Source organism: Sparus aurata, chromosome 6 (assembly GCF_900880675.1).
Source record: "Sparus aurata chromosome 6, fSpaAur1.1, whole genome shotgun sequence".
Classification (NCBI taxonomy): Eukaryota; Metazoa; Chordata; class Actinopteri; order Spariformes; family Sparidae; genus Sparus; species Sparus aurata.
The window spans coordinates 16,891,691-16,903,899 of NC_044192.1; the positions used below are offsets into that span (position 1 = coordinate 16,891,691).

The window sequence follows — 12,209 nt, forward strand, 5'->3', positions numbered from 1 at the left end:
TCATTGGATCCTACTTGGATTAAATCTTGAAAACAATAACACGCAATAATGTTAATGGGTGTGAAAACTTTTCACAAGCACTGTATCGGCCCTCTAATCAGGTGTAGGTTAAAATGATGAATTCGCTGTATTTTCATGCTCGGTATATGCACGCTAGATATCGACATGTGGAAGTACCCTTTATAAACTTTGTCTCACCTCATAACAGATTTTCACATAAGATCAGCAGATGTAGGTTAGTGCATGCCTGCCTGCCTGCCTTGTTTCCTTCCTTCAACACTCATATCAGTTCAAGGAAATAGATCCTGTTTGCACCGACTGCTGGCCCGCCTCTGTAAAATGATCAGTACAGTTCACACGCTGGTAGCTGCATCCTCCACACTCTTTCACTTGGTTAAAGGAAGCAATGAAGGGCATACTTGTACTGCTGGTTCTCTTGAATACCCAAACTACCAAGGTAGGCTTTGTGCGTGTTTGTGTCTGGAAGTCTGTTGTGCATGTTTGCAGCGTTTATCCGGTAAAAAGCTGGATATCAGCCAGCGTCCTGATTCAACCGACCAACTGAACAACATACTTCTTAAAGAGTGAATTGTTAGTTTAAATTTCTTTCAGGGTTAATTCAAGGCAGTGTGAAGTTGAACACTTTCAAAATCAGGGTAAAGTTATTTTTGTGTCTTAACTCTAAATGTAAATCCGTTTAATCTCTTAAACATGTTTCTAGTCAGGCTGACTTTGTCACGTGTCTTCTCCTTTCTCATTTTTTTCTTCTTTTATGAATCAATACCTAATGACTGACGATGTCACATTACAGTACAGTAAAGTCTTACTGTAAAGATTAACAGACAGTTGTGTGGTGAACCTGTATGAATATTTGGTTTCGGTTGCTTGGCATCTGATGCACTTTCAGACTGAATGTCCCATTGTTAAGAGCCCCGGTCATGAAATGATGCAGCAGCCTTCCTTTATCACTGTGCATTCCTGTCAAAGAGGTTGAGTTAGTCTAGGCAGGCAGCCAGGGGAAGGAAGAAAATACAGAATGTTCTCTTCAATAAACTTCCCTGCGAAAATTAACACAGGGCTTCAAAGGTTAGTCTTTATCATCACATCTTGTGTTGGTCACACCACAAAAGAAGTGTACGCTTCTGAAACGAAGGCTTCTAGGTTGCCGCCTCTGTTTCCTGTAATACGAGAACTACATTGCCGCTGTCAGCATATTCTAAGTTTTGCTTGTCATTGGAGGGCATTGTGGTAAAAGACTTCCAACTCGTGTGCGCAGGACAGGTGTGTCAGCGACTGTGCAATGACTCTTCATCACACCAACTCTGTGGTTTTAGTAGCTGTACGTGTGATATTTATACTGTATGTGTCAGAGAGGTTGCACATGAGCTACTGAATTGATGCATGTGTGCAGTGAATTACACCTGAGGATTTTGAAAGGAGTAATACTGTGGAGGTTGAAATGCACCTTGTATACATTAAGAACAAAGGCGGCCTGTTTATCTTCAGCTCAGGCTAACGGCATTACCAGACGGGAAAAGGTGGGCGCAGGTGTGGGTGGTCTGGTGCTACTTTAAGCTCCTGTTTAACACGTGAACAATTTGCAGTCATTGGTCAACTTCTCTGACTAAACTGTTGACTTCAAAATGACTTTCTTCGAGTTCATTGGTTGACTAGGATTGTGTTTTACAGGTGCATTTCAGGGAAAAACGTCTGGCTGATACAAAAGTGGGCTTCAAAATATCTCCCACATAAGTAATTTCAAAATTACTAAATTTACCTTGAAATTTGGGTTCGTCTTAATGCAGCTCATGTGTGTCAGAGAGTTACGAGAAAGTACTTTTATGTACTTTATGTATCCTCATCTGAGCAGCCAAAGATGAGTTGCTCTTAAGTTTCACCTCTCTTTCCCACAGGTCTGCTCTCAGCCCTATCATGCAGACTCAGAAAGAAAGTGCCGCAACGAAACAACAGAGTATGTAACAGATGATTCTGACCTGTGCTGCAAGAAATGCCCCCCTGGTAAGTTCCTTAAATAACACATAGACCCATGCAAATATTAAACTACATTCTGTACAGAAAGACACAGCTGCCTCTGCGTAAGATAAAACATGAAAGACACAGATCAATGAAACGTGCTGCGAAAAGCTTGGGTGTGGAGGTGTGAGAGAAGATTAACAGCACCTACTGTAGCGTTTGACTGAGAAATCTACTTAAATGTGTAGTTTTGAAGAAGAAATTCAAACTCAGTATTTTAACATTTACTATATCATGAGGTAATAATACAAACCTGAAAATAATTTATATTAATACGAAAACTGTTCTTGAAAGAAAATAGTTGATTTAGTTTGTTTAGGGACATTTAAAAAAACAAAAAACAAAAGGTAAAATAATATTTCCGTTTATGAAGATTTTCTCTTCTGGTTTAAATTTCTTCTCCAAAACTACATATTGCACCTTTGAATTCCCAAAACAGTAGTTAGTGTTATGGGTAAGCTAGGTAGCCAGGCATGCTAACTGCTGCTGCATTGCTCTCTCTGTGTTAAAACATTCAAACTGCACATCTGTCAACTAACCTACTTCTATAGCAATAGAGAGCCGATCATATAGCCGTCCGGTAGACCACCACGGCCTATTTCAGACATATGTAGAATAGACAGAGACAGATGATTTCTTTGATACGGATTGGTTTGTGCCATGTATTACACGTGGTGTCTGTCAATTTAAAAGATAACTTTTCTACTGGAGATAAATCCTGTATATTAGCGAGCCCACAGAACCGACTAACTCTCCTTACACAGAATTGCACAACACGGCCAGACTTGTTGAGATAGTCTCCAATTTAAACGCCTCTTTCTGTGCTGAGGTGTTGTCCATGTTGCGGTTGCTGATTTACACAAGACTAAATGATGATTTGCATCCATTTTATCTAAATGGGACCGTAATAAAAAAAAAATTAACATCATGCTTTGGTGAAGAAGACTTCACCACGGCAAAGAGCATAAACTAATTTGGAAAACGTTTACTGAGGTAACGAATCAAGTTAGAAGTAGACTCATCTTCTCATCAGCTTACACACAATCAGACTCATTTTTGAAACCAGTGGAGTCGCCCCCTGCTGGCCATTAGAAATAATGTAGATTTCAATAATTTCTCTGATGCCTTCAATTTGCAGACCTGGAGGCTCTGCTCATATTTAATACAGTCAATGGGAGCACTTGAAAGTTGTTCATGTGAAGGACTTTTAGCTGTGAAATGTGTGTACTAAATTCTATCGCCATAATCTCTTACTGCACTCAAGCAGCCAAGTTGAATAAAGCAAACACGTATAATTGCAGTATTAAAAATCAGTAAGTATTCGATGACATTGCATTTCATGACTTACAGCCTCACCAGACATGAAATGAACTGCGATGAACAACGATGCTCTAGGCGTTAAGATGTGGTGATACATGTTAACCAGAAAAACCAAGTCGAACCATGATAACCGCGTAGTACTATCATGGTATAACATTACTACAGATAATATTAACTTTGACCTAATTTTGATTCTGATCTTTAAAGGTCCCATATTATGCTCATTTTCAGGTTCATATTTTCATTCAGTATGTCTACTAGTAAATGTTCACATGCTTTAATGTTCAAAAAACACATTATATTTCTCATACTGTCTATTGCTGCTCCATCTCGATTCACCCTCTGCCTGATCGCTTCATTTTAGTGCCTGGCGCTTTAAGAGTCACCTCCTGTAGAGCCGAGTCTGCTCTGATTGGTCAGCTGTCATAAGCCTGAGAAGGACTGTGTTTTTACACAGTCGCAGTGTCTGTCTGTGTTTATGCAGCCATGGCTTTGCTGGGGGCACAGCTGAGGGTGGTGACTGTGTAGTTCTGACATCTCATTAAAAGACAGTGTTTCTAAATATGGAGTGTGAACATTTCTCTGTGGACTGAGTGTGCTGATACTCGAACAGTATCTGTATAGCCCCTAGACCTGCAAAAGACAGTTAATCTTACTTTCTACAATATGAGACATTGAAGTTTTCATCTATTAGTAGAAATTTTGAAATCACAATGCCCATGTGCTGTTATAAATGCATTTAAAATGACTAACATGTGGATTCATTCATGATTATAACAGGAAAGCGAGTGAAACAACAATGCTCCGAAACTAGCGATACTGTGTGTGAAACCTGTCCGACGGGACAGTACTTGGAGGGCTGGAACTTCTCCCCAAACTGCTTGTCCTGTATCAAATGTAGACCACGTCAGTAGCTACACAAAAAATTTATTATTCATTTTTTGCTTTGTTTTATCTTTTAACATGACATCACTGTAAGCAAAACCTTTTTTTCTACATTCAACCAGAAAGAGGTCAGCAGTATGAACAGAACTGCACTTCTACCTCAAAGTCCAAGTGTGGATGCCAGCCTGGGAGGTACTGCAACATGGGATATACTGGCCAGTCCTGTGGAGATTGTAACAAGTACAAGACATGCCCTGCTGGTTATGGAGTATCTGTACAAGGTACAGCACCTATTTTTTTAATAGTCACCGTTTCATTTTTTAACCAAAATACAACTTCAGGATACACCCTTTGAAAGAGGAGCCATCTTCTTTTGGTGATGGTCCCTTATAATTATTGCAAATATCACATGTCAAGAACAGAATGGCAGCTTGGTGAGAATGGACTCAAATATAAATGTTGCCAAGATTTTTCCCTTTGATTTCTATTCAGTAGGAAACTGTTATCACATATAACCATGTAAATGCTTACTCTGATTGTCTCACTCTGCTTTAAATTAATATATTTTTTCTGCACTTGTTCACCTCACACGGGGGGGCAACATTAGGTAATATAAATGTATTTCTGGTCTGGACAGATACATGAAGAATATATGACGTAGTAACATCACCAGTGTAAAAATTCTCACTCATCTAGAGATGAGATATTCATACTGTATGTTTGGTGTAAATCCCACCAACAGTAAAACATTACTTTTGACAATGTGTTTCTTTTTTGTTGCCACGATCATTTTTCACTAAATAGACGTTCACCCCTGTGAGAGGCTCTAGCCAGTTATTTTTCAAACACTTGTTGCTTTGCCAATAAGACGCATCCTGAAATTATGAGAACTTCCGGCTCAATTGATTTCTGTCATGTTTCCATGAGTGGTAGTGATATTTCAGTAAATGACAGCATGTTTGCGTGTTGTTCTCAGGAACGGCTAACAAAAATGTGGTTTGTGAGCGGTGTCCCGATGGGACGTTCTCTAATACGGTCTCCTACACGGACAGCTGTCGGCCTCATACAGAGTGAGTAAAGGACAGCAACATCTGTACACATCTGTTTTGGGTGCTCAGATCTTTGACTTCTTCCTGTTTCTTTCCAGCTGTAATGGGAGGGTTGTTACCAGAAAAGGTAATGCTACCTCAGACAACGTGTGTGAGGCCATAGGAACCGACACACTGCCCAAAACCTATCCAAAAGACATTCATACTAAGAATGCTTCCACAACTGCAAGTACAGTGATGAGTACAGTCTCATACTCAAAGACTCTACGCGGGCCGACAAACTCCACACCGTCTATCAGCACCTCTGTTTCAGAGGCAGGGTTCAACCAGACTACAAAAAGCCCACCACCAAGCACGGCATCTGCCAAAACAGTTGGTACGGTAACTGATTGGGTGTTTCGAAGCAGTCATTATGAGAAAGCTGTGAAGTCTGATCAGTGTCTCAACATTTTTCTCTTTTGCCGTCTGTGTTGTTTTTTCTCTGTTAGCTGCAGTCCTTTCTCCTGCCATTGGAGTTATGCTAATTTGCATTGCCATCATTCTGCTGTTCCGCTGTAAAAAACACTGGATTAAAGGTAACTGTATGCTGAAATAAATTGCATTAATCATGTTCTTGTTTTGTAGAAAAGCTCTGATGGTATGCATTTGATACTGTATCTATTTTCAACTTGAAATCTAGAATGATATGATGTTGAAACATAATGATCGCTATCACAATCTTGCTTACGGTACACTCTGCTTTTTTGCCCAGACGGTGCAGAATTCCCTAAAGTTGATGCAAATGGAAATTGTGATACTGGTGTTAAAGTGAGTGATCTTTGAATTCCTTTGAATATAACTGTGGCCATACAGAGAGTAAAGAATAAACCTTTACATATCTTTATACTGCAGATCAATCCAGGTTATTTTGGGCAAGCACAGCTGACTTCATTCACGGAAACCTCCCCAGAACAGCATTGTCTGCTGGTGAAAGGGGAAGCCTGCAGTGACCAGAGTCAGTCCAGTAGCAATACTGAAGCTTCGACGAGAACAGACGGCAGCAGCAGCTATGATTCCATCGGCCCTTTGCAGTCTACCGCAGCTCTTCACGATCCACATTGTGCTCTGTCTGAGCCCATGCCGTTACTTTCAAACATCGATCCTGTTACTCCCCAGATCAGCATCCCCACACAGTACTCCTCTCAGCCCACCAGCCCACAGATCATCAACCCCCCGACCACCAGTCCCCAGTTCAATGTCAACATCAATATCCACATAGGAAACGGGACCAACGGGACAACTCCCGTCACGCCCACAGACTTGATGCAGGTAGACTCTAAGCTCCCCTTTGGAGAGGAAGAGCAGTTCTTTAGCATCCCTCAGCAAGAAGCTGGCAAACAATCACTGACATCAGTGCAGGAAAGTGACAGTTACAGTTCATGAAGAGTGACCTGCATGAAAGACTGACGAAAACATTTGTTTTTGACAACAATCTGACAGGCCAGTAGATGCACATGTAGGTAAAGGAAACAGACTTAAACCTTTAGTTTTCCATATGAAAAGTCATTAACTGGCTCTTTGTGTGTTTATATGTATATATAGTGCTGTAAATAAAGATGTGAATATTGCCTTTCCTTTAGTCATGTGGAGCAAGTACAACCTGTTGCAAATTAAAGACATAAATTATGATGCAGTACTTTACTCATGTACACTTTTGAGGGACTACTCTGCAACTGTATACTTCCACGGCAAATATTGTACTTTTACGCAACTTCATTCATTTGATAACTTTTGTTAGAAGTTACTTTGCAGATTACCATCAGAGCCAAAGATGAACATTTTTACATTAAGTTGATCAGAAATCTGATTTAAAAAACTAAAACAGAAAAATGCTCAATATTGGATCTTATACGGTCGATAATTATTTGAGCCCTAGTATACATTCTGTACATAGATGTAAATAAATGTTTGATTTACTTTTACTTGTACTTTTGATTAATTACATTCATTGCTAGAAAAATTACTTTTGATACTTAAGTACAGTTAATATCAGATACTTTTGGACTTTTACTCAAGTTTTGTATTATTTGTATGGGTGACTTTCAGTTTTACCAAAGTAACATTTTAACACAGTAATACAACACTGCCCATACATGTCAAATCTCCAATTTTTGTTCTTGATTTATATAACATGTTGTTATAAAAGGGCCAGCATTTATTTATAAGCTTTAAAGGATGTGTAACACCGCTGCAGCAGCAAAAGAGAGGGAGACAGCATGGGAGAACATTGCTGCTCGGGGCAATGTGTAAGTTTAAATGTAGTCCTTTGCAATCACAATAATATTACAGGGGGAAACTGCTTGAGTGGTAGCCTATTAATTTATTTCATTTAGGTGCAATCCTGCGGGGGAGAAGCGCACTTGGCAGCATCTTAAGATGAAACATAAAAACATTGTTCAAACAGGTAAAACCTCGGCATAATCTCATGGGGGTACCTCATTTTGATCATGTTTTACATTGTAAAGTAAATATTAAGTGGCTGTTTGACTGTACAGTTGTTTTATCACCAACATAATGCTGTTTTCACACACATAAATGTCTTCTCATCTATATCATGTTCTGTTAAATAATTAAGCCTATTCAAACTAACACAGACTTCTACTCAGCCAACAGAAAGAAAGCAGATGCCCGTAAAACGGGTGGTGGCCCGTGATAAAAAAATGATAAAGATGGGTAGTACTACCCATCTTTATCATTTTGAAAAGTGTGCCTCGCCCTGAAACGGCTACTTAGCCGTTTCAGGGCGAGGCACACTTTTCTGACCGATCTGCATACAGTTGCCTTGCTCAAGTGCTCTGCATCTCCGACGTTGTATGAAAAACTCCCATTTGCAAAAAAAACGCAGCGCAACACACAATATTTGCTGGGAAGTGAGAGCATGACTTCGGTTGGTAATGTTGGAAATGTAAGGACGGAACAGGTTGTGTATGTAAATGATCGACTGTGACGTGAAACGGTACAAAAAGATAATTGTCTGGAAATGCAAGAACTGATAATCATCTCCCGACGAATATTTAACTCTCTATGCAGTAGTGCTGCACCTTCATCACGGGATCATTATCAAAAGGACATGCCATGGTAGTGAAAATTGTCGCCACCTAATATAACTTCTAATGTAGGCCTACTGACTTTTGCAATGATTTTCTCAAAAAACACGACGGCAGAACTATACTACGCCAAAACTCGCCTGCTGACTGAATGAATGAGGAAATCAAATACCGTGTGTGGCTGAAAGAGGGCGGAGACAGAGAGAAACTCGAGGTTTGTTTAGAAAAACCTGGTCCCGACCAGGTTAGGTTCAGAGTATGTTACCATGGTAACTGACCGAGAGCTTAAGTTTCCTCTCTCTGTGAAACAGGCTAGAGTTACCCCTCTTTCTCAGGTTTGAGTTACCTCCCTTTGTGAAACGGAAAACTCTGAGTTTCCCTCATTTCAGGGTTAACAGACTCAGAGTTTTCACTAAACCTGCTTTGTGAAACGGACCCCTGGAGAGAGCATGGTGTTTTCTGCGGACGCTGCTGTCCCCTGCTGGTTGAGTGCGGACACTGCAGCCTGTTGGAGCTCCTCTTTTTCTCGGCTGATTGAACACTCGCAGTCCATTTTGGTCAGCGCTTACACTTATTTTGTTTTTAAGTAAAAAACAAGACAAAAACAGTATACTACACGTATTCAGTTGCTTTTGTCATATTTCAGTGGGTTTATTGGTTGTAAAATTCAAGGTAGCTAAGCTGCGATGCTAACCGGGAGAAGGAGGGGAGAGAAGCCACACTAAGCCACTCCATTATCAGAGTGGGATCCAACTTGATATTTTTACGTTTTTTTCAGGATTGAATTCACTCATCAAATCACCTCAATTCCCAAATTAGATATATATGAACTTCTATTCGTTTTCATAACGAATTCATCGAAGCAATGTAGTTATTTATGTAAATACTATCGCTAGCACCCCCTGTCTCTTAACACAGTTGGTAGCGTCTGTTGCCGCTGTGTGTTACCTTCCTTCCTGAAAGACACTTGAATTGGAGCCGCTGAAGTCGCTACGGAGGCTGGTGAGTTGAGGCTTTTATATCTATCTCTATCACTTCCTCCGTTTGGGGAATTGTCAAATTCAGACACCCACATCTCTTTCACACTTTCCCAGAAGCCAGCTTTTAAGATATGTAGCTTTTAAAATGAGTGTTTCGCCTCTTTTTTTCTGCGTCTCTGCCCCCCTCTCATCCTCCCTCTGTGGTTGGTGGTGTCGTGGTCCTGGTCGGTTATGTTTACAAATCCAGCTTACACGCAAGGTAGAGGAAGCCAATTAAATAGCATTTACGCTAAATTACAGCTCAGACGTTGGCTCGACAGTTTTTGGTAGATGGCACGAATTTGAATAACTCCAGTCCAGGCTGTTGAACCCCTCTTTAGAAGGGGGAATTTAAAAGGAAGCTCCTCCACACCGGGGTAGGAGGAAGACAGCGGCGGAGATAATACCGCTGCAGGTGTTTCCCTGTTTGCCTGTCGGTTGGTGCTAACAGTTGGCTATGTAAACCATCAAGCCCTCTACAATGAGAGGGGGAAGTGATTTTAGGAGGTGGAGGGGAAGTGTTTTTGATAAAAGCAGCCCAAGTGTTGAGGTGTTTCCACAGGTGAGGGGAAAACGAAACTAGGCTGAATCTTTTCTCATGTAAAAAAAAAAAAAAAAAGAAAAGCTAAATGATAACATTTTAAAAAGAGTCGAGGTTTTATTGATGAAGAATAAAGGTTGTAAGAGCAACTGAGGAAATGTCACAGGTTATGTCTCCTATCATCATATCATAGTGCTGGTTTTTAAGTAAGGGATAATGCCCGACGAGGATGCGGATGTGAACACTTATGTAGGCTACTTTGTGTGTAAAAGTGCTTTCAAATTGTACTGTTTTCATTATATATGAAATTAACCAGAACATGTTAACAATTGATATGTCAGAAAGTTGTGAAAAATGTCAAATTATTCCAGAATCCAAGGCGACATCTTTTTGGGGATGGAACGTTAACCAGAAAAGAAAGATCTATATTGACTATTATTATTATTATTAATTTTTTATGCCTCAACAATCTTGTTAACATAATAAACTGTTTGTTTATATCTGCCACCTTCTTCAAACATTGTTCTGGGGACCTTATTTTCCTCTGAGAACAGCTTTCGTTATTTATTAATGGAAAAAAATTATATTTCTGAATTTGTATTATAACCTCATTCATATTGTAAATATATAAAATATAGAAGGTTGAATTTCTTCTCCAAAAACCAAATAGTGCCTCTTTTAAGATTAATATTATTGCTTCACTGACTGTCCAAAACCCAGAGGTAGTCAATATACCATCACAAAGACTAAGAAAGCAAATATTCACTTAAAAATGTGTGAAACAGTTATGTCTTAATTGGTTATTAATCAAATGGTTCAATCAATGGTTGCTGAGAGAACAAAAAAAATCTATTTAACTAATTGTTAAAACCCTACGTATAAACCAAGTATAGCCAGTATTAACGTCCAGTGAAATCTCTATACACAAAATTGAAAGTTAATTATAACTCATTGAAGTCTGTTTTGTTAGTGTTTAATCGTTGTGTAATCTACTCCTGTTAATCATTTCTTTGTTATTTATGTATGAGATCATTCACTTGGTGCATAATGAAATATTCATGGAATCTGTTTTTTTTTTCTGTCTTATTTCAACAGAGATATTCAAGCTGAAATCCTAAGATTCCTGAAGATCTTGTCAGTCAACTCCCACATGGAGAAAGTGAACCACTTACTTGAAAATTAAACTGATTATACTCCGCTTCAGTGAATTGCCCTCTTAGATGCCGCTCAGTCTCCGTGTTTGCAAATGGCTTGCTGTCTGAAGGACGAGCTCCTCTGTTCAATCTGCCTCAGTATCTACCAGGACCCCGTCAGCTTTGGCTGCGAGCACTACTTCTGCAGAAAGTGCATCACCGAGCACTGGAGCAGGCAGGAGCCTCACGGAACGAGGGACTGCCCTGAGTGCCGGAGGACCTTCACCGACCCTCTCCTCTCGCCTAGTCTCAAGTTGTCCAACATTGTGGAGCGCTACTCGGCCTTCCCGCTAGACGCCATCCTCAACGCCCAGAGGAGCTCCTACCCCTGCAAGGACCACGAGAAGGTCAAGCTCTTCTGCCTCACCGACAAGAGTCTGGTGTGCTTCTTTTGCGACGAGCCGGCACTACACGAGCAGCACCAAGTAACCACTATTGACGAGGCTTACGAGGAGATACAGGTCAGCTATAGCGCACACACACACACTCTGACAGCTCATTAACAAGGTAGAGGCTGACATTTTCTTAAAAACCATCACCACTATGTGCCACATTCAGGCAGTTGCACTCATTCACCCCGTGGGAGCTGCCCAGACGGTTCAGCCTCAGTCCTCTGCTACCACAGTGCAGCTTCACTCAAGCAGTTTTGGGATATAGTGCTTTGCTCATGAGTACTCTCAGTACAGTAGGTGCTAAGGACTGAAATGTATCAGATTTTTTTTTCCGTCTCTGATGCCCACATTACCTGTCTCATCTGTGAGTTCAGTAAGGTATTATTCCTCCCTAAAGTAAAGGGTTTTTAGACAGAAACAGATGTCCAACCTGCTTTTCATAACAACAACAAATACAAAGCTGACTGTTTACATTAAAAAATAGTCAGGTTTTTGCACCTATTTAAAAAAGACAGTATTCCTACTAAGCTGTAAACATTGCTAATGAGAGAATTATTATTCCACTTTTCACATACAGCCGTGTGTACTCTGATTAACATGACCTAACATGTCTTTTATCACATCAAAGTATGGAAAAGTGGAACGGCTGGAGCTGCTCTGTAGTAAAGTGGTACGGCAGTGGATACTTCT

The 12,209-nt window shown here is 40.2% G+C and overlaps 2 protein-coding genes across 3 annotated transcripts in view; both read left to right on the forward strand.

Moving 5' to 3' along the window:
• Nucleotides 1–315: 315 nt before the first annotated feature.
• On the forward strand, nt 316–7,244 carry tnfrsf1b (tumor necrosis factor receptor superfamily, member 1B). The gene is made up of 9 exons (XM_030420224.1): nt 316–457; nt 1,914–2,019; nt 4,135–4,260; nt 4,362–4,520; nt 5,216–5,309; nt 5,387–5,664; nt 5,777–5,863; nt 6,040–6,095; nt 6,180–7,244. The coding sequence occupies exons 1-9, from the start codon at nt 407–409 to the stop codon at nt 6,708–6,710; spliced, it is 1,488 nt and encodes a 495-aa protein (XP_030276084.1). The 5' UTR covers nt 316–406; the 3' UTR covers nt 6,711–7,244.
• A 2,019-nt stretch (nt 7,245–9,263) lies between these two features.
• trim62.1 (tripartite motif containing 62, tandem duplicate 1) overlaps nt 9,264–12,209 on the forward strand; it is a 46,886-nt gene continuing 43,940 nt past the window's right edge. For both annotated transcript variants that reach the window (XM_030420849.1, XM_030420850.1), the window contains exons 1-2: nt 9,264–9,376; nt 11,030–11,588. In XM_030420849.1, the coding sequence (XP_030276709.1) occupies nt 11,181–11,588 (408 nt within the window). In that variant the 5' untranslated portion in view covers nt 9,264–9,376; nt 11,030–11,180. The remainder of the gene's footprint in view (nt 9,377–11,029; nt 11,589–12,209) is intronic.

What these genes read in the sequence shown, in the direction of transcription:
- tnfrsf1b (XM_030420224.1), top strand. Translation starts at nt 407, where the DNA reads ATGAAGGGCATACTTGTACTGCTGGTTCTCTTGAATACCCAAACTACC. An exon ending in AGCTGTCGGCCTCATACAGA is followed by an intron (nt 5,310 to 5,386) that starts GTGAGTAAAGGA and finishes GTTTCTTTCCAG; the next exon opens with CTGTAATGGGAGGGTTGTTA. An exon ending in ATTGTGATACTGGTGTTAAA is followed by an intron (nt 6,096 to 6,179) that starts GTGAGTGATCTT and finishes TTTATACTGCAG; the next exon opens with ATCAATCCAGGTTATTTTGG.